The sequence below is a fragment of the Narcine bancroftii genome, chromosome 4 (genome assembly GCF_036971445.1).
Source record: "Narcine bancroftii isolate sNarBan1 chromosome 4, sNarBan1.hap1, whole genome shotgun sequence".
Lineage (NCBI taxonomy): Eukaryota > Metazoa > Chordata > Chondrichthyes > Torpediniformes > Narcinidae > Narcine > Narcine bancroftii.
The window spans coordinates 30,586,175-30,609,278 of record NC_091472.1 but is presented as its reverse complement, the minus strand read 5'-3'; the positions used below and the strand labels follow the sequence as shown (position 1 = coordinate 30,609,278).

At 40.2% G+C, this 23,104-nt stretch overlaps 1 protein-coding gene across 1 annotated transcript in view; it reads left to right on the top strand.

The window, feature by feature from the left end:
* The first annotated feature begins 5,674 nt into the window (after positions 1-5,674).
* The window catches only part of opn3 (opsin 3), a 29,084-nt gene continuing 11,654 nt past the window's right edge, over positions 5,675-23,104 (top strand). Inside the window, 3 exon segments of the mRNA XM_069931010.1 lie at positions 5,675-6,143; positions 6,146-6,205; positions 6,207-6,357. Of these exon segments, the coding sequence (XP_069787111.1) occupies positions 6,045-6,143; positions 6,146-6,205; positions 6,207-6,357 (310 nt within the window). The 5' untranslated portion in view covers positions 5,675-6,044.

Sequence of the window (23,104 nt, the reverse complement as noted above, 5' to 3'; positions counted from 1 at the left end):
ATCTCCAACTGAAATCATCTTATATTAAGAGTCAACATCCCATTTGTCTTTCTAATTGCTTGCTTCACCTGCATGCTAATTCTCAGTAATTTGTGTGCAAGGACACCCTGACTCTTTAAACATCAACTTTCAATGTCACACCTTTTAAAAATGCTCTGCCTTTGCAATCAAGGAACTGATTTTCCACATTATAGATCAAGGGATAAAATTCTAACACCAATAGTTTTCAAATAAGAGTTCCAAACTTTAGTAAAGTAATATCTCAAATAATTTTCTTTCTTTGGCTTGGCTTTGCGGATGAAGATTTATGGAGGGGGTAAAAAGTCCACGTCTGCTGCAGGCTCATTTGTGGCTGACAAGTCCGATGCGGGACAGGCAGGTATGGTTGCAGCGGTTGCAAGGGAAAATTGGTGGGTTGGGGTTGGTTGTTGGGTTTTTCCTCCTTTGTCTTTTTCAGTGAGGTGGGCTCTGCGGTCTTCTTCAAAGGAGGTTGCTGCCCGCCGAAATGTGAGGCGCCAAGATGCACGGTTGGAGGCGAGATCAGCCCACTGGTGGTGGTCAATGTGGCAGGCACCAAGAGATTTCTTTAAGCAGTCCTTGTACCTCTTCTTTGGTGCACCTCTGTCTTGGTGGCCAGTGGAGAGCTCGCCATAGAACACGATCTTGGGAAGGCGATGGTCGTTGAGGGAGCTGGAGCAAATAATAATTAAACAATAATACACATAGCATATAAAATTCAAAAAAATATACAGATCTTCTTTCTTCATAAGGCCAGTGGTTACCAGCACATAGCTTTGTAGAAGAATAATCTTTACCACCACTCTAGATCAATAAAGGCTGTAACATGTATAGTATGCAAACAACAAAATAAAGTCAGTTTGTACTTATCAAAGTTCCTTTGTCTCCAGAATCTTTGAGTTAAAATGTCGATCAGTAAACCTCAAATCTTCTTCAGACAAAATAGACACAGCTTTCCCTTTGAGTTTAATGAGGAACTTCTTCAGCATGTCGTTTGGCTTCTTCCTTTCTTCAACATTCTGCTTCTCATAGGAAGAATTTGAACTCTTAATACAAAATATTGAGAATTTATTTGAACCTCTCGATTTCAATAAATGAGTCCCTTTAACCTTCCCTGCAACCGATTTTCTCATCTTTTTCTTTCTTTTCCACAGTTTGATATAAATAAGACAAGATTCAAATGTCATTATTTCTTCATCTTGTTTGTCATATTGGTGAAATGCAATTTTTCTTTCTTTCTTCACTATGAGTAACTGATCCTTCGTTACATTCTTGTTCATTTTCGTTAGTCAACTGTTTTGCATTATTAACCAATGAATTGCTTTCTTTCAAAAAAATGAATCCCTCCAACCTTTTACATTTTGATGAGGCTGAATCTCTTTCCTCAATAATTATATTCATTTCTTCAGCTGTTATTCTTTTCTTTTGCTTTCTGACCTTGCAAACTTACAATTAAATCTTTATACTGTGGCAGCCCTTCGCAAATCCCTTACGGGGCCTCACAAAATGAAGGACGAACGCGACAATCCAGCAAGCTGCACGAACCCCACAGCGCTGCCCTCCAATTGGCCACAACCAAAAGAGCTTAACTGGCCTATTAGGGAAAGCGGATCACAAACAGACCAATCAGTGCTGAGAGGGTTTTGACCATGCCCCTCATCTAGAGAATAAAAGTAGGGTTGTGAGCCCAATAAGATGAGTGTGTTAACTACATACAACTGGGGTTTTTGTCTTTTTTTTCTGGGAACAGCGTGTTCTTTCTGAGCTAACCTGCATGCAGCTATAACTTCTCCTGTGCTATAGGCTCCGCAGCTAGCTACAATACCTGTCAACCTCCCTCTGGATCTTTCCTTTAGTCACTTTTGAAACTAAAAAAAATCATTGTATTTATTCTCATCCCTTTGAAATCCAGTTTTGATTTCAAGTACAAAGTTAAAATCTTTCTGTTCACTGCTTTCATAATTATTTAATATTTCCAATCCCTTTTTCAACATTTTGTTCTCCGAATGCAATTCCAATAATTTGTCAGTAATATGTCCCTTTATTCCATCAGTGCAATTTTCTGTGTTCGTCAGTTTTGCAGCATGTCGTGAGATCTCTTCATTAACTTTATCTGCTGTAATCTCTGAGCTAAAAAAAACTACTTTCAAATTTGTTCTCAGTCTTTTGTTTCAGTCCTGCCTATGATTCAATTACACGGGAATAATCTCCAGCGGTATTTGCAACATCTTCTAATACTTTATTTTCATTCATTCCTAATGAAAATAATTCCTTCATTATTGGATAAGATGCCTTTGATTGATCTGTTTTCTTTAGAAATGATTTTTTTTATTTACAGTCTTTCGCTGTTCACACACTCATCAAATTTCACAACCAAAATCATGTTGACGCTTGTCTTTAACTGTTCCTGAGCAATATAACTGTCCATCTAAGCCTAGTTTTAGCAGCATAAGGTCCATCTCCCCTACTTCAAACTACATCTATTGGTTCTAAAACCTTTGGTACATCACAACCAATCAGCATTTCTACCTCAGGATTAACTTCAGCTAGATAAACCTTCCACAGACAAGGTATGGTTATGATGTGGACTCTTTCCTTCTTGTCTTCTGAGTGTATAAATTTGGAAGATCATAAAATTTTTCATCCAGCAACCTCTAAGCCTGAAACAATGCTGGTTTCAACGACCCTTTTTTCTCCCATGCTTTGTAGTATTGAAGTGGGTCTCCATCAAAAATTTGCATCGCCTTCTTGGGCAAAGAAGATAAAGGCTGTAGCTGATTCAATGATGCAGCAATTTCATTGTTTCTTCTCAAGGATGATAGTTCATTGCTCTGTTCTTCGCCTCTTGTAGCAGGAAATGTATCTGAAAACCTCAAATGTATAGATTCAACCTGGCTTTTGATGCTTAATTCGAATGCCAAGGAAGCTGCAGCATTTGACTGAACCCAAGTTGCTGTTCTGTTCTGGTATGCATGGCATGGCTACACCATGCTCTGGAAGGATTTGTTCTTGTTTATACATACTAAGATTTCTGTCTTAATAATTGGTTTATTTTCCTGTGGCTCTTTCTTAAAATATGATTTCATACCATCATACATTTTAGGTCATCTACTTCTATCACCAGATACTTCTGAACCTTCTAGTACATTTGACAAGGAATCAATAGCAACTCTTTCTTTTTCTCAATTCCATTTACTCCTTTTGCCTTCTTAGCTGCTTCCTTATCTCCTCCTCTTCTTTTCGTCACTGTTCCCACTCTCTTCATAGCTGCTCAACCTGTGCTTTCTCTATTTCTTCTAAGATATAATCGTGTTCGGCATCAATAATGGCCTTTTCAGCTCTTAATTTTAAATGTGTTGATGTTGTACAAGAAACACTGGAGCCTGAATGAGAACAACTTAATTTGCTTCTCTTGTATTCAACATTTGATGGACTGTCACCTGCTTCTATTTCTTCCTGCTGGTCAAATGTTAACTTAACACTTGATTCTTTCTCCAGCTCAAATTGTACAAATGTTGCATCTTCATCACCATTTGGTGAAACATCTTCAGCATTTTCTTCATATTCAGTCGTTGTTTTCTGCAATGATTTTGCAATGACTTCTTTCCCATCAACCTTGGTTTCTTCTCTTACCAGCTTCAGTCTTTCAATGAGAACTCCTTTATTTCCACTTGTATCTAATTTCCAATGGCTCGGTTCTTCTCTAAAATCTACAACCTTCATGTCTTTAATAAGTTGGTCCTTATTAGCAAAATCAGCAGTTGTCTCGGCCATCTTTACTCGCCTTGTTCCACCACCCTTCGAGTACCAACAACACCAGCCTAATCAACAGTCCCCAGTGGACTATTGGCAGCAAAATCTAAACTGTGTTCAAACTTTCCACAAGTACACAGGAGTCCACAGACTTAAGCCTACTGCCTCTAATGGCTGTGACATGCTGCTTTTAACAAATGAGTTTCCACCAGAGCCGATACTCATAGCGGATGGATGTGGATTAGAAACTGCCCCCAACTCGAGGCATTTCCAAGATGGCTGGCTCATAACTTTCAATAGCAATGCAAAGCACAGAGAGTTTCTTCTATCTTCTAACCTTCAACATTCTGTTCAAACAATAAACTTTAGTTGACTAAATATAGTAACCGATCCAATAGTCACCTGAAGATTAAGTTTGAGAACCACTGGTCTAAGTCTTACTGAACCCTTCGTGTTTCCTCTACACTACCTGATCCTTCACCTACCTTTGTATCATCTGCAAACTTGACCACAAGCCATTCATTCTATTATTCAAAATCATTAATACACAACAGAAAAGGAAGTGGCCCCAGCACCGACACCTGTGAAATACAACTAGCAACCATCAGCCAATCAGAATATGATCCTGCCTTCCAACCCTCTCCTTCCTGCCAATCAGTCAATGCTCTATCAATGCTAGTTGTTTCCTGTTATACCATAGGTTCTTGTTAAGTAGCCTTATGTGCAGAACCTTGTTAAATGCCTTCTGAAAATCCAAAAACAACAGCACTGCATCTCCTTTATCCAGCTTGCATGTCACTTCCTCAAAGAATCTCAATAGGTTTATCAAGCAAGATTTTCCTTTAAGGAAGCATGCTGGCTTTGGCCTATCCTGTCATGTGGCTAGAAGTATTCCATAACTTCATCCTTTACAATTGAATCCAACATCTTCCCAACTTCTGATGTCAGGAGATCAGCCTATAATTTCCTTTCTGCTACCTCCCTCCCTTCTTGAGTAGTGGGGTAACTTTTACAATTTTCCTGTCTTCCAGGACCATGCTAGAATCAATTGATTCCTGAAAGATCATTACCAATACCTCCACAATCTCCTCTGCTACCTCTTTCAGCACCCGAGGGTGCTATCCATCCATTCTGGGAGTTTTATTCACTCTTCATTCATTCAGCTTTCCCAGCACCTTCTTCGTTGAATTAGTAAACTTTCCTTGCCTGATACCCTTTGACATCTGGCACACTGCTTGTGTCTTCCACAGTGGAGACATGCAAAATATTCATTTAGTTCCTCTGCCATCTCCCTGTCTCCCATTATTATTTCTCCAACATCTCTTCTAATGGTCCTATATCTAGCAGTTTCTTTTGGGGCTGCATAATCTCTTTTCTGTTCACCTGACTCCCCTATGACTATTGTTCCACCTGACTTCACTCTTTCTTTCTTAGGTTCAGAGCTGACTATAGTCGTATTGGTCTAGCAGCTGTTGCCTGATTCTCCCAGCAGTATCCAACTCGTTGCTGAGAGGAATGGCCACATGGGACTCCTGCACTACCTTCCTGTCCCCTTTCTCTCTCCTTCCCAGCTACCTTCCCCCTCAGTGCGATTGCATCCCTGTAACTCCTGTCTATCACCCCCTGAGCCAGTGCGATTATTTCCAAATCCAGCCATCATATCCTAAAACAAAAATCCATCATCCGAAAGACTAGAGCAGTCGAAGCAAACAGCTTACCACCACCACCACCACCAATGAGAAATTGTCCATAAATGCTGGTCTCACTGGCAATGCCTAGAATTTATTTGTTTAATAATCGTGTTGAAGATTCATGTATTTGGGGGTTTTTTTGGGCCAAAAATAGACTGTATTCACAATAAATTATTAACAAAAAAGACAGCCGTTCAAAGTCTCTTCCCACATCCTTGGTCCACACATCCCCATCACTGTACGCTCTCTGCAGCGAAGTTCCCAGCCGGCTGATAATTAGGAGCCCATTGAAGGTAACGAGACATCGTCATACCGATTGATTGAGGGAAGGGACTGGGTGCATTTCCCACCGCAGTTCGCGCTGATCGAACGTGCATTTCCAGTCTAAAGCAACGCCCAGCTCTGGTTTCACACTCATCGGTCACAGCTCCACTCCCTTTCGCCTGGTGTCTCTGAACGAGGGATGGCACAACATTACCAGCTCCAATTCACATAAACTGATTTGACCTGCCGGTTTGGCGTGGTCCGCAGTCGGATTGCAGGTCACACCGCTCCCTTCCTGGAGGCCCGCGGCAGGTTGCGATGAATTCGGTTAACCGGACTGACCCAGGGCAGGAGACGCTCTTCCGTCCCGGCACGTACCAAGTTTTGGCAGCGATCGTCGGCGTGAGAGGCGCGGTGGGGGCATCTGGAACAGCCTCCTGATGTTGCTGCTTTATTGCAAATGCGGGAGGTTCAGGAGCCCCCATGAATCTGCTCCTGGTGAACGTCAACGCGAGCGACTTGCTGTTTTCGGTCTTCGGGGTTTTCTTTCCCTTCGTCTCCTGTGTCAAAGGACGGTGGGTTTGGGACCACGGTGCCTGCGTTTGGGACGGCTTCAGCAACAGTCTGTTCGGTAAGCAGGCCCCCTCGATCGCTCACGATGATCCCAAATCGTTTGGGTCTTGTTTATTTCGGAAATATTACAGAGACGGGGCGGATGAAAAAGTTCTGAAACAGTCCCTGATGCGGCACCAAGTGTGGAGAGAGGAGGGGGGGGGGGAGGGGGGTCGCTGTCCTGCCATGACTCGTCAAGCCAGCATGTATCACTTTTATTTCACGAGGGCATTTCCCAGCGATCGGGACTCCTCGAAATTTAAACCCGTGCGACATCCTTCGGGAGTGTCTTTAATTCCCTTACAGGAGCCCTGGGTGGGTGTTGTTCCACGCAGCGTGGCGTGAAGACCGAGACTAATTATGTGGAGTGATTCGAAGGAGGGGAACGGGGTGTGGAAAATTTGGAAGAAGGTTGCCAACTGGAGTAATGATGGAAGATGACGGTTCTTTTTGAAAAAAAAAACACACACGAAAGGGAGGAGGAGTAGACTATTTTGTTCTTTAAGTCTGTCCTGCCTTTCAAAACTATTATGGCTAATCTGTGTTAGTCTTAACTCCTCTTCTAGTTTCATAATAACCTTCTTTGATCTCTGAAATATTTATCTCAAGGGTATTATCTCACGCAATAATACATGAAAGTGTAATATCCATGATATACACTTTGCCTGCCTTAAGGGAGACGAAGAGATTATTAGCATTGCCAGTTCCCCTAACAACAAGAGAAAGAGAAGCCCTTGCTTTGATAAGGATTTGTCTCCAGTGCTCCTTCAGCCTCTACAGCTCCATAGACATCTGTTCAAACTGAGGTGTTGGTCCAAATCTCCGATACCATCAGGAAGCCTCAGCACCCTTTCAAATCCAGGTTCCAATACCTGTTTCCCATGAGTGAGTCTCCAGCAGCCCACAGCCTATGAGGGTCTTCGACTGCAAGTTAACGACCGCTCACAGCCCTTCAGCTGTTCTGCTAAGCCCATCACTAGTCTACTGGGCCCAGTAACATCCTGGGTGAATCTCTTCTGCGTCCTTTCCCACTTAAAGACATCTGATGTAGCTCTTAAACTGCTCAATCTCCAATAATATTTTATGTGATTAAGGAAAATACAATAATCTTGTTATCTTCTTCCTTTCCTGCTGTAGCAGGAAATGATGGTTTCCCAGGCTTCTTCTCCATGGGAGGTGTTCTCCTCATTTCTGGTGTCCCATATCAGCACGCTGCTCTCCCGGATTCTCCAAACCCTTCATGGTATGCTTCCCAGCTCAGGTGCCACCATCTTGGACACAGACCTCCATGGTTGCAGGATGTTTTTTTTAACTTTATTTAAAATTTAATGACATGAATAAAATAAAAATTACATTTAAAGAAATAATAAAAAATAAGATAATAAAAATTAGAATACTGCATCATTAAACTACACAAATTAACCCTCCCAATAATTATAACACAACATTAATCATCTAATTTAAAATTAGTCCAACCCTCCCCCCAAAATAAAGAGTGAAGAATTAATTAATGTTGTAAATAAAATAGAAAAAACCCCACTTACAAAACAAGGATAAAACTTAATAACAAAAAAATTACTAACAACAAAAAAAATATCAATACTAAAATAATACCCTTAAACATATATTTAAATCAAACATAATACATGTATTTAACAAATGAAATCCACTTTAAAACTAAGTTCAAATATTAAAATCATATATCAACCACATATCTGTTATACAAAAAAATCATAATTAATAATACATAAATACAGAATTTCCATTAATACCAAGTTTCCTTTATAATTCATCGAGAGAACAAAAACATCCCTTAGAAAAACAATCAGATAAACTTTTTATTCCCTTCCCCTCCCCTTATATAAAAAAAAGAAAAAAAAGTTCAAATTCTTATAAAATTCTCCATATTCTTCATTTATAACATCTTCAAAATTCTCTATCGAAATTAACTTAATTTTATTACACTCTTCTCCCTCAATGTATTTGTACTTAATTTTCTTCTTTTTCTTCTTATCACCTTTCCCCTCATCTTTCTCTTCATCTAATTCAACATCCTCAATTTTTGACTTATTATCTTCTGTGACATCATCCTCTTAAAAAAGAAAGAAAAAAGAGAAAGAAACCCCCCCCAAAAAAAAGAGAAAAAAAAGGAGAGAAAAAACCTCCTAATTCCCTCTCAATTACAATCAGAAAACAAAACGAGTTTAAAAAAAAGATTATTTATTAAAAAATAATTTAAAAAAAGATGGCGTAGGGATGGCATAGGGAACAGACGTGCCTTCCAGACCTCTCCTGACTCTGATTTATTGTTTTGTCTTTAAGTGCCCGTTAAAGTTCTTTTAAAAGTTTATAAATAATAAGAGGTGTTGGATTAGTGCCTAATGGTTTATATGCAAAAAAAAACGTAAAAGAAAACATCAACAGGCTGTTAAAAAACTACATTTTCTGAAATTGTCTGAGCCTACTTGTTTACAAGAAGCCAGGACTCAGCGTAGAATGGATCCAGAGGAAGACGTACAGAGTTCGGCATTGAAACTCTGTTTTAAGCCAGTGAGGCTCTTTGAAGGTCGCATTCAACAGCTTTCAGACCAAAGAGCTGGACGGGTGCCAGTATTTCACACAACGGCCACTGTGAGTGCTGTTACTCAGACTTTGACAGTTGAATCAGCTGGGGTGCCACCAGCTGGAGAGTTAAAGAGCTGTCATTCGACTGCTACAGTGGTGGCGCTGCAAAATGCATCTTCAATTACAACGGTTTTTCCAGACATCGATTCAGTGAAGATGATTAAAGAGATTTGGCTTAAAGATAACCCTGATCTTCAGTCTCCTGGCATTGCTGGGGGGACTTTGAGAGGGATTTTTTATACAAAGTCAAAGTGCTAGAAAAGATACTAAATTAAGGGAAGGGACAGAAGATCCCGTGGTCTCTAAGGAACAGCAAGACCCCATTATGCCTGAATCTACTTCTGTTGAAATGTCTGTTAAGGATCTTGAAGATAAGATATATTCTATATCGAGTCACTTAGCTAATTTTGTGAACCTGTTTATTTCCAAGATTAATGCGATGGTGGAAGTCATTAATGGAGCTTTAAGCTTGAAACCATTGAAAGATTTGAAATGTGTGATGTACAGGATCAACTGCAAGATGAAAATAGAATAATTGAAACATTGCAGATCCAAAATAAAAATTTAGCAAAAAAGGTTGATTATTTGGAGAATCAATCTAGACGGAACAACGTGAAAATTTTTGGTTTGCCAGAAGGCATAGAAGGACCAGATCCAAGAAAATTTTTTACTGAATGGATTCCACGAGTGTTAGGACAGGATAAATTCCCTGAAGGTTTAATACTGGAATGTGCTCATAGAGTTTTAAGAAGAAAATCTTTTTCAGGACAGAATCCAAGATCTGTTTTGATCCGTTGTTTAAACTATTGTGACAGAGAGACAATTTTACGTACGGCTATTAGAAATGCCCAGCAAAATAGATCTCCTTTGATGGTTCAGAATAATCCTGTTTTCTTCTATCAAGATTTGAGTCAAGAAATTATATTTCAACAACCCGAATTTAATTTTGTGAAAGAACGGTTGTGGAAAAAAAGACATAAGGCAACATTCAGGTATTCTGCGGTACTGAAGATTTTTTAGGATGGAAATTAGCCAAAGTTCTTTGACAATCCTAAAGAGGTTATGGACTTTGCTCAGTCTCTACCAATCATGCAGTTTCAGGAACGATGCAGTCCTTCAAGGTCTCCAAAGAGAGTAGAAATGTAAGGTGGGATCCAGATTTTTAAAAGAAATGGAAGCAATGGTGACCGAAGTGGTAACGTTGATTTAAAAAAATAAATCTTTTATCTTTTTTTTGAGAAGAGTTTAAATAGTTTAAATAATGATGATATTTTAATGAAATGGGAGTTGGGAGAGGGAACTGGGTGGGCACTAGTTTCCAGAAGCCATCAGCTACCTGTGAGTTATCTCACACTCAATATTTTGGGGGAGTTACCGCTTTGGGCGGTTTAAACAGGAGGAGGTAGTTGTAACCTCCAACCTGGTTTTTTTTCTTTTTAATTTTTGGGTTAAGAAGTGAAGGTTGCAGGATGTTTAAGAAAAACACCATCGGACCTTTTAAGAAGCCATTTAAAACTTGTACAGAGCCGTTAGCATTAGGGCCGGGCAATAAGTCTTGGCAGAGCAGTGTTGTGTCTCCACTCTCCCTGGTTCACACCAAGTGGTGGTGCTCCTGTTACAACGTCTCCATCAGCCCTGCCAATTTTTAATCTACATCTTTAAATACTTAGTTTCTACCATTCTTTGGCACAGAATTTTGCAACTCTCTGAGAAAAGCGATTTCTACATCAATTTTAAATGACTGCCTCCTTATGTTCGCCCACATTAGCCTAGTAAATCTCATTTGGACTGCATCTTTTTCTTAGTAGGTGGATGAAACTGCACAGTATTCGAGGTATGGCCTCACTAACATCTAACAGAATGCAGAAGAACTCCCTATCCATGTCCAACTTTGCTTTTGCTGCCTTAACAACTTATTGAACCTACACACTAACATTTTCAAATTCATACACTGGAGCACCTAATCCTTCCGAACAGATTGGGAGCAGTACAGATCAAGAGAGTTGAAGAAGGTTACAGATCACGGGGGAGATGTAAGGTTATGAAGTTATTTGGAAGATTGATCAGAGTTTCAATAGGAATCAAATGTTGGGTGATTGGGAGTTCTGGTTGGTGAGAGAGTTGCTAAAGCTGTTGAGTTATTATTAGAGAGAGGCCTGCTGATCACAGTTGATTCGAATACTCAATGTTTGAGATAACAAGGCCATACCTGAGGCTGTTGGCGAAGATGACTTGTGGATCGAGGTTGGTGATATTATGGAGGTAACAATTGCTGGTTAGGAGATGCAGTTTGTTATGGAGATAAAAGAATGGGATTTGTTTGTATTTCAGAGGAAATTTGTACTTATTTAGTAGTGGATAACAACTGACAGCTCAGAGAGAGTGGAGGAGTTTGAGGTCATGATGCAGTAGAGATTGATGTCATCTGCATTCATTGGATTTTTTTTGTGGGCATTGCCAAGCAGGACCATATCGAGGTAAAATAGGCAAAAACAGATTCTTGAGGTAACAGTCAGGGAATAAGAAGAGCACAATTGAACTGAGCCAGTCACAGTTTATTCTAATGCAATTAAATTATTATAAGGTCAATCTGAAAATGAATGGTATCGTGCATTGGGTGCTAAAGCAGGAAAGGAAGAAGATAACATAATCATTGTCTTTGCCTTAATCACATAAAATATTATTGGAGATTGAGCAGATTAAGAGCTACATCAGATGTCTTTAAATGGGAGAGGATGCAGAAGAGATTCACCCAGGATGTTACTGGGCCCAGAGCCCTTGATTTGTATTAAAAAAAGGTTGGATCTTCATGCCCTGAAGGGTAGAAGGCTGAGGGGTGACCTTCTGGAAGTTTATAAAATTAAGAGGCATGGCTAAAATGATTGGTCAGTCTTTTTTTTTCCTCCAAGGTAAGTGATTCTAGAAAGAGAGCATAGGTTTAAGGCGAAAGAAGAGGGATTTTACATGGATATGAATGGCTTTTTTTTTCCACTTGGTGTCCTATGATATGGAAGCAGGTACAGGTGCAACATTCAAACATTATTTCAATATATCGATAGTAAGGGTTTAAATGGGACTAGCCTAGAATAAAACTCAGTTGGAAAGGTGGGCTGAAGGGTTGTTCTGTGCTATCTGGTTCTATCCCCACTGTAGTAAGGAAGAATCCTGACATTCTAAGAATGATTGGTATGGATTATGGAGGTGATCCAGGTTTAAGAGGATGAAAAAGGCTGATGGGAAAGCGTTTACAAGGCAAAAAGTTCAATAGCATATGCAGACAATAACTTGATTTGAAGGAGAAAGAACAATTAACAAGGCAAGCAGTAAAGTGATGAGGATAGGGAAACAGCTGATCAGATGTATGTATGGGACTAAAGAAAAAGGGGAATTAATGCAAAAGTTTCATCCCTGGATGACATGAGTGAGGAAAGAATTTTGTGTAGGCCAAGTTTGGAGCTTGGGGATAGAAAGTTAAGAATAGTTCTGTGGCTGGAGAAGGATGGCTGTTACAAAGGTTATGGAAATATTCTTTTTTTTTGAACTACAATATTCAGGTCCTTGTTGTTGAGGTTAAACTGTAAGTTGCATGGTCCAAATGATAAAGGGTAGAACCTTGGATCATACAGACGTGAATCCCCAAAGAATTGAACTCCCGGGAGGTGTATGGACAAAGAAAACAAGATTGGGAAGAACTTGGTAGTGTACTTTGAAACAAAAATGACACTCCAGCTCAGATCTAGAGTGTGGTTGCAACTGTAAGGCCATGCAAAGAGTTAAGAATGGGGCAGTGTCTGACCAAATGTAAGTTAAAGGATTCCAGCAGCAGATATAATGGGACGAAATGATTGTCTTATTTCTTGTGCTCTGGCAACTTCAACCAAATTACCTTGATCTGTGTCTTTCAGTTTGATTGTTCAATATCAAATCAAGGTGCTGATTTTTTAAAAATTTACAATTTATTCATTTTCTTGATGAGCATGTAGATAAATAACACAATGTGCAAGCGGGAAGTAGATGATGAACATGTGCTGAAGTCATGAATAAAATCTCTTTAAGACGGATCAGAGGCACACTTTCCATTCATTATGGCTGTTTTACATGGGCCACTTAAGTTGCAAAATAATATCTGATGCTTCTTTTTTGATGTGGAGGTTTTCTGGGGGAAGAATTTTGCCAAATACCAGCACTTGCGCCCAGCCCAACAAAACAAATTCATCTTGTTGCAACAATTAGAATGCAACACAAATTGAAGAAGTGATGGTTCCAGTTCACTCCTCTTGATCCAGTTCACTCCTCTTGACCACAGCTGGGGATAAATCCATAATTGGAAGGATGACCCACTAATGATCTGTAAGGAATCATTAATTCAGGTTAGTTGTTGGCTGTCCTGTCATTACCCTTGCACTCGGTGTTAATGCATCAAATCAAGATGGATTAAGATCATTGCTTGTTTGCCCAAAGCAGCTTCACGTCTTTTGGAGATGGATGTCAAGTTAATGAGGATGGTAATCCCACCAGCACATTTGGGTTGCTTCATGGGACTGCAAGTGGAGTCTTAGCTCAATCAAAATTTAGGTTTTTCCCCACTATCTTGAAATTATCCAAGTGTCATAAAATCTTTGATATCCGCTTCTGGCATGTTCCCCATGACTGAAGCACGAGTCACGGCTGCCAAAGCTGGAGCGATTCAACTCTGGAATAATCAGGCACAGAATTGAGGAGGTGGGGGGGGGGGGGGAAAGGGCCAGATTCCAAATAACCGAGGGTTTAGAATCAGGCAACTGCAAGGGCATAAGGTGGGGGGGTAGGGGGGGATGGTTTGAAAACAAATACAACAAATTTTAAATGCTGCCTTCATATTATTTGTGGCTTCCCACGTGAAGCTCCTGTTTCAGAGTGAACTGCTGGCATGTAGCACCTCAGTTAACCATGTAGAGTAGTGGTAATAATGGACTGGAAGATGAGAGAAAACAATTAAGCTTTTGCATCAATTCCCCCATTTTCTTTAGTCCCATACACACAAAACCTCTGATCACCATTTTCCTTTCCTCCTTTCTTTACTAGTTCTCTCTCTCGTCTTCAAATCAGTTATTCTTCATTGTTATAACTTTAGAATGCCCCACTCTTGCAGTTGCCGAATTCTAAGCCCTCCTTAATTCTAGGCCTGATTATTCCTGAATTCAATCACTCGAATTTTGGCACTCATGACTTGTGCTTCTATCGTAGGGAATATGCAAAAAGATGACATCAAAGATTTTTATGCCACTTGGATAAATTCAAGGTTGTGGGGAAAAATCTACATTTTGTGAAAGTGAAGTTGTTTAGTCAATTGGATTTCTTGATTCATTTGGATTTTGTGATTCAAGTAATGACCCGTGGATGAAGAAAAACCAGAGGATGTACAATATGTCTTAGATAAAGTGCTGCATTAGATGTTATTATGGAAAATGAGCACTCGCGTTGGATGTAATTTTTCCCATGAGTAGAAGATTGGCTGCTTATCTGGAAGCAGAATAAACAGTTTTGCTTAACAGATTTGTGAATTAATGACTCGAATCAGGGCATGAGAAGTTCTGCTGCCAGATTTGTTGATGAGACGTGATGGGTAAAATGTAAATTGAATGGAGGACATGGAAGCTGCAAAGGGATAAGAGTTAACTAAATGGCAAACATCTTGCAAATGGAGTACAATGTGGAAAAATGAGAAATTGCTCATCATGGTAGGAACAAACAAAATGCACAAGTGATGCTTCTGAATAGTTAGAAGGTCAAAGCAATCAAAATTAGTCAATAGAGATGGTTGCTTTGGCTAGGACCACCCTTGCAATGTACTGCTGAATGCAGGTGTTCAAGTATTGGAGCCGCAAGTATTTATCCTGGGGAAAGCATAGAACTGCCCCATAGTTTTGACAGAGAAGGGCAGTGGTGACATTTATTGTTATCGATTTTGTAATGAGAATTGCTTTTGAGGCTCTTTGCCACTTTGTGTAATGTCTCTCCATTTAAGCCTACATTTGGGAATGATTTGACTTCCTCTTGTGCTCCAGCTTGTTAAAGTAGATGTGCTGATTGTTGCATTCCATATGCATTTGTTTCCTCACTGAGTTGAGCTTGAGAAGATGCTGGTGAACCATCACTTTGAACTGCTTGCAGGGAAGAACAGATGATCCTTTCTCATGGAAGGCATGTAACATGAAGGGCAATATTTGCATCATGGTGTTACCATGTACCTGTTGCCCTTGGTTGGAGAAATTATTGATTTATGAGTAGATGCTAACTGTAAACAGTGTATTTTCTAAAGGATGTACACAGCACCATTGCATACTGACAGCAGAGTGAGTGAATGTTTTGGCCATTTGAATGTGCGCTGTTTTACATCTGGCATTAGGTTTCGTAACAGGATTGATGTTATTGGTGTTGATGGACCTGTATGCATCCAAAGCAAATGGGAAAATATTCTATCACATTACAGGCTTGAGGAAATGTCTTTGGGTGTCAGGATGCGACAGGATCCCCACCCTCTGATTTTTTGTTTGTATAGCTGGTTTTAGATTCAACTGAGTAGCTTACTGGGCCAAACCTGAATGTGTGGAGCTGATGGGGTTGGCAGAGTTTCTCCATTAAGGATGCAAGAAAATCTGAGATTTTCAACGCTTTTCTACTTTGTAGGCCCAGGCTTCTGGATAACTAGTCCACTAATTTAACTCTGTACTAGCACTGGTGTGTGCAGCTTTAATCTGTGGCATTTATTTTCTTCCCAAAAATAATTGATTATTAATGGTAAAAACACAATGCTGGAGAAACTCAGGTCAAACAGAGTACTTTGTATAGCAAAGATACCTTACCCACGATTTAGGCTTGAGCCCTTCATCAATGTATGAGCAAAATGTAGGCAGGTGCCCAAATCTTTGCTCAATAAATTAATCATTTTAGTAGCCTGAATACACCTGGGATTGTTTGATCTCGGAAGATAAGCAGGCACAGGACTGGTCAGTACTTGGAGGGAATACTAGGTGCTGTAGGCTTCTGTGAGGAGTGCTGGACAAAGTGGTGATTCTCAGTCTGCCTTATGGTAGGCAAAAGTTGAAGAATTTCATGTACATTACATTCCAAATGGAGTATTAGGTGACAATAATGGAACATTTACCTTTACCTTTTGGACCTGCTGAGTTTCTCCAACATAGTGTTTCTACTTAGATCACTGCATCTTCAGACTTCCGTGTTTTACTCCTGATTACTTAGTGACAAATGAACATTTGTCATCAAAACTCAATATTTCACTTCTTGTTGACTCTATCGATCTCAAGAATGAAGTTGCAAATTTTAAGTCTTTAGATTTTAAGAATTTGAGTTGAAATTTCTTCAGTGTATCATGAACAAAATGGAAAATTGTGTGCTTTTGGCTTCCGCTTCTTCAAGCTCCCTGACAACAACTTCAAATGGAACTTGAGTAAATCAACTGAGCTCAATTTTTATCTATTTCTGCTGCCAATGTGATTGTTGCTACGGTAAGAATCCTAAAATCTTGGCCAGAGAATGCCAGGAACAGGTGCCAGGATTAAATGTGTACAGACAGGTGGGAGAGGGGAGATGGGTGTCTTCGGTGTCCGATAACCAACGCCATTGTCTCTGCAGACCTATGCCTGCAGTGCCTGAAGCAAGAGTTATATGATAGGTGGAGATAGAGAAAGGATTGACCCAGGTAGGTGCAGAGAGAAGTGCTTGGAGTACAAAAGAGCATGCACAATGCTGGTGAGGTCTCTTGCCTCATCAGTTCAGTAACCTGTTTTAATGACTATTGACCAGTAGCACTTCATCAGTGATGATAGTGTTTTGAAGGGCTGGTGATGAAGCAAATCAGGTCCTCTCTGAGCAATGACATGGATTCATTCCAGTTCGCCTATTGTAGAAACAGGTCTGTGATGGGTGCCATTTCACTGGCTCTACACAAAGCCCTGGAACACCTCGACAGCAAAGATGCATATATCAGAATGCTACAGTTTGGCATTTAACACCATCATCCCCTCAAAACTGATCAGCAGACTCAAAGACCTGGGAGTTAATAAGCCACTTTGTAATTGGATCATGGATTTCCTCAACTCCAATGCTCCAGTATGCAATCAGTGAAGATTGATAGGAACTTCTCCTCTGCAATCTCCATCAGTACAGGAACACCATAGGGCTGTATTACAGCCTCCTGCTCTACTCACTTTGCACTTACAACTGTGTAACTTGGTACTACAATAACACCATCTACAATTTGCCGATAATATCACGGTAGTGGGTTGTATAAAGGAAGGGGATGAGTCAGTAAACAGGATGGAGATTGAAATCATGGCTAAATGGTGCACTATTGCACTCAACGTCACCAAAACTAAGGAGCTGATTGTTGACTTCAGGAAAGGAAAGTATACAATCCAGTGATCATTGGGGGATCAGAGGTGGAGAGGGTGAGCAAATTTAGTTTCTTGTAGGATCTTTCCTGGACCTAACACGCCAATGGCATCGTGAAGAAAGCACGTCAGCACCTTGACTTCCTCAGCTGTTTGCAGAGGTTTGATATGACACCAGAAACACTGAAATTTATACAGAGGGGTGTGGAAAATGTGCTGACTGGCTACATCATGGTCTAGTATGGGAAAACCAATACTCTTGAGTGTAAAGCCCTCCAAAAGGTAATGGACACAGCCCAAGGACATTACAGGCAAAACCCTCCCCACTATTGAATACATCTACAGGGAACGCTGCCGTCAGAGAGCAGCAACAATCATCAAAGATCCTCACCACCCAGCACATACTCTGTTCTTGCTGCTGCCATCAGGAAAGACATAAAGGTGCCACAAGACTCGTACCACCAGGATCTAGAACAGCTGCTACCCTTCCACCATCAGACTCCTCAACAAGAAACTCAATCAGTGACTCATTTAAGGACTCTTACTTATGCACCTTATAGATCTTCTTTTGTTCTCTATGTATTGCACAGTTTGTTTACATTTGTTATCTGTTTACAGTTCTTTTATTTTACATGTATACACTGTGTACAGTTTATTTTTGCACTACTAATTGGTGGTAATTCTGCCATGCCTACAGGAAAAAGGAATCTCAAGGTTGCATGTGATATCATGTATATCTTCTGACAATAAATTTGAAATCTCTCTCTCTTGGATGTGGGCTCGTCACAGGTTGGGTCGTGAGTAATGCTGTGGATTGATTTCAACAGTGCTCTCCAGTTGAACAGCCTTCTGAAATAAGTACCACTTGTGGTGCTTGAAAATAAAGTGCATCGTTTGCAGCATTGCATGTCCAAGGATTATTTCCATTGGATCCATGAACAGTCCTGTTTAACTTTGGCACAACACGTGATTATTTCAACTTCTATCAGAGCCAGATCCTTGCTTTTATTACAATAAGACCATGAGGGTATAAGACATTGGAGCAGAAATAAAAAAATCATCCCATCGAGTCTTCCCACCATTCATAATTGAGCTGATCCATTTTCCCACTCAGCCCCACTGCCCAGCCTTCTCTGCATAAGTGTCGATGCCCTGGCTAATCCAGAACCTATCAATCTCTGCCTTAAGTACACCCTATGAATTGGCCTCCATAACACCCGTGGTAACAAATTCCACAGATTCACCACTCTTTGGCAAAAGAAATTCCTCCATATATCTGTTCTAAATGGACACCCTTCAATTCTGACAATGTGCCACTTGTCCTAGACTCTCCTACCATGGGGAATCAACCTATCTACATCTACTCTGTCGATGCTTTTCAACATTCAAAATGTTTCAATGAGTTCCTCCCTTATTCTCCTAAATTCCAAAAACAAGCCAAGATGCCTCACATTCCTTATTTGATTACACTTTCATTCCTGGAATTATCCTTGTGAATTTCCCCTGAACTATCCCTAACATCAGAACATCCTTTTTAAATTAGGAGTCCAAAGCTGCTCACATCACTTCAAGTGAGAACTCATCAATACCCTTTCTTTGGCTTGGCTTCGCGGATGAAGATTTATGGAGGGGTAATGTCCATGTCAGCTGCAGGCTCATTTGTGGCTGACAAGTCCGATGCGGTACAGGCAGACACGGTTGCAAGGGAAAATTGGTTGGTTGGGGTTGGGTGTTGGGTTTTTCCTCCTTTGTCTTTTGTCAGTGAGGTGGGCTCTGCGGTCTTCTTCAAAGGAGGTTGCTGCCCGCCGAACTGTGACGCGCCAAGATGCACGGTTTGAGGCGATATCAGCCCACTGGTGGTGGTCAATGTGGCAGGCACCAAGAGATTTTTTTAGACAGTCCTTGTACCTCTTCTTTGGTGCACCTCTGTCACGGTGGCCAGTGGAGATCTTGGGAAGGCGATGGTCCTCCATTCTGGAGACGTGACCTACCAAGCGCAGTTGGATCTTCAGCAGTCGATGCTGTCAGCCTCTGCCATCTCGAGTACTTCGATGTTAGGGACGAAGTCGCTCCAATGAATGTTGAAGATGGAGCGGAGACAACGCTGGTGGAAGCGTTCTAGGAGCCGTAGGTGATGCCGGTAGAGAAATACCCTGTAAAGCCTCAACATCACATCCCTGCTTTTGTGTTATATTCACCTTGAAATGAATGCCAGGATTGCATTTGCCTTCTTCACCTTCTCAACATAGGAATCCCAGGTCCTTTTTTATTGGGTATTTTCAATTTTCTCTCAATTTAGAAAATAGTCTGTCCATTTAATTCTTCTATGAAATAGCATGATTCTACACTTTCTGGCATTGTACAGAACAACGTTGATCATCCGAAATGGCCGCGACCGGGCCTATTTTGGATCGAGGTTTTAATAGGAGAATCAGTCATTTCTTTAAAAACAGCCCAGTAGTAACAAGGTTAGACTTTTTAAGCATTAAAATAAAATGTTTAATTCTCACCAAAAAAATGCTGGCCACTGACACTTCCCCTCTGGGGCCCTGCTCGTGGCGGGAGCCTAACGTCCCCAGTCAATTTGGCTCTGAAAAAGTTTTGGATAAATGAGGATCTTTGATTTGTTTTGGATATCCTCATTTATCTGATTTTAAAAAAAATTCAGATAACTGAGGATTTTGGAGAATCCGATTTCAGATAATTGGAATTGTACTTTATTTCATTTGCCACTTTTCTGCCCATTGTCCTAATCTGTCTAAGTCCTTCTGCAGCCTCCCTGTTTTCCCATCACTACCTTCACGTCATCTGCAAACTTGGCCACAAAGCCATTCATTCCATAATCTAAATAATTGATATACTGTATAATTTAAAACTGTCTCCTGTGGGAAACCACTGGCAAATGGCACTAATCAGAATATGATCCCTGTATTCTGACTGTCAGCTTCCTGCCAATCAGCCAATGCTCTATCTATGCTAATATATTTCCTGTTATACCATGGGCTCTTATCTTGCTGAGTAGCCTCACATGTGGCCCCTTGTAAAAGGCCTACTGAAAATCCAAATACACATCTACTGTCTCTCTTTATCCACCGTGCATTCCAACTCATCCCAATGGCTGCAATTTTGCCCTATCTGCCCATCCTTCCACACAAACTCCCTCCCAACTGTTCCTACTTGTGCGCTAAATGCCTCTTCTCTTTGGTTCCTACCCCTCTGCGAATCTTACTTCAAACCCCCAACAGCATTAGCAAACTTCTCTACCTGGATATTGGTTCTCCTCGAGTTCAGGTGCAACCTATTCCCCTTGTAGAGGTCAGCCCTTCACCAGAAGAGGTTCCAATAACCCAAAACTTTATGCCCTGCCCCCCGCACCATCTCCTCAGTCAATTATTTGACTCTGGACTCTCAGACTTCTAATATCTCCACGCTACATTTGTAAAGTTCCAAAGTCTTGTTTGGACCTGGCCAAGGGCTTGTTTTTGTCCTTTGGCAGAATTCTGTGCTTGTGTGAACATTTTATTTTTTAGCTAAAAAATCTTCTTCCCCGCTCCTGAGCTTGGAAATTTACAGTTTTCCTCTGTAGCCTCAGTGACTCCAAAACCAATGTACTGCCCAGATCTTGAATTGTGTACTTTATCAACTGTGCTACAGAGTGACAGAGTGATTTTCCTGTTTATGTTGATGAACTTGGTACAACTCTGGAATGAGCTCAAGTAAATTGCTCTATTCCCCACATGGTCTTCAGTAAAAGCACCAGCTTAGTTCCTGTATAGAGAAGGACAATATTTTGCAAGGGTAGTGACATGGATTCAGTGAATGGGTGTCTCCTCAAAACTACATGCCAGGCTTCTTCATTGCTTACTGATCGCATACTTTACTCAACATTATGTTATAGCTGTGTTCCATCTTCACCATTCCTGAACATTTGACATACTAAACTGCCAACCTTGTAAATATAAGCATATTCAATTCTTTTAGCTTGCAATAAGTTAACTACAGTTTAAAAATAAAACAGTATCCAGCACCTATGGGGATTGGAAGATGTTGAATAAGTGAATTTTCCAGTTGCTTGAACTTGCGTGTTGATTTTAAACTTTCATATTTTTTTACCAATTATTTTTCATGATTTTTTTTGTTGGTTGCTTGAGGCTGCCAATTGCTTGAATTCTGGATAATGGGGATTTTACTGTATTAGTTTGAAATGTATTGGATAGTATTTGTATGACTGCAAAACAAGAAAAATACTGTCTAGTTGTTTTGGATGTTTAATCTGGACAAGGATTCTTTGACATTGCTGGTCAAATCAAATCCACCCTGTTGTTATGCAGGGCAGAATTTGGTAGAAAGTATTACCCCTTTTAAACAGAGATCCCTCAAAATTGGTATGTCAATGACCTGTGTTTAAAGCCAGGTCAGATCGGAGCTTTCACACTGAATCAAGAAAAGTCAGTTCAGTGTAACCTCTTACATGGGGATCTGGCATCCTAGTGGAAAAGGAGTTGGGACCTGCAACATTACAGCATCCCAGGAAGGCTGGTAAGCCTTTTACATAGGAGCCGATGTGAAATGTATCAGCTTTGATACTATATACCTTGGAGGGACAGAATCGGGTTGAAAATGACACCACCCCACCCTCCCCCCCACCATCCCGGTTTTGTCACATTCACACAGGTAAGTGAAGCAGTTAAAAGGCTGTTAATTACCATCTTTCAAGGGCAGTGTAAAACGGCCTTATGATTGAATTGATGTAGTAATAGCTGTCAGTCGATTCACTGGAGACTTATTTCTACAAGGCAAGATGTTTCTTGGAGCTTAAATTATTTTACTGTTTATAAATAAATAATATAAATGCCAAGTGTATGTCAATATTATGCCCAAGACTGTGGTGAAATAGTTGCCCAGTAGAACTATCTGGGGTTGTTGTGTTTGGGGGTGTTTGTAAAAGTGAACAAAACTATTCACTCTATGAATGTAGTGTGTCTGTTGCATTCAACCTTGGCATCTCATATTTCTATCAATTTATTTATTTAATTAATTAATTTTTCACACTATGAACCATACTGACCAAAATACACACAAAAATTTCTCTCTTGAATATACGCAGTGTCATTTTCTCTCCTTTTCCCCCCTCCCTTCCCTCCATCCTTCACCCCCCCCCTTCTCACCCACTCAACGTTCAACATATATGATACATTAAACCCATTAAACAATGTCATCACACAATGAAAATAAACAAGAAATTTGTCTCTTCTACTTTTACATACTGGGTCAGTTCATTTCGTCTTCTTCTCCTTCTGTCATTTTAGGTGGTGGAGGTCCGCGGTAGGACTTCTCTGTTGTGTTCCATGTACAGTTCCCAAATTTGTTCGAATACTGTGATGTTATTTCTTAAATTATATGTTATTTTTTCCAATGGAATACATTTATTCATTTCTATGTACCATTGATGTATTCTCAGACTATCTTCTAATTTCCAGGTTGACATAATACATTTTTTTTGCTACAGCTAAGGCTATCATAATAAATCTTTTTTGTGCTCCATCCAAATCGAGTCCAAGTTCTTTACTTCTTATATTACTTGGAAGAAAGATCTCTGGATTTTTTGGTATGTTGCTTTTTGTGATTTTATTTAATACCTGGTTTAGATGTTCCCAAAACTTTTCCACTTTCTCACATGCCCAAATTGCATGTACTGTTGTTCCTGTTTCCTTTTTACAGCGAAAACATCTGTCTGATACTGTTGAG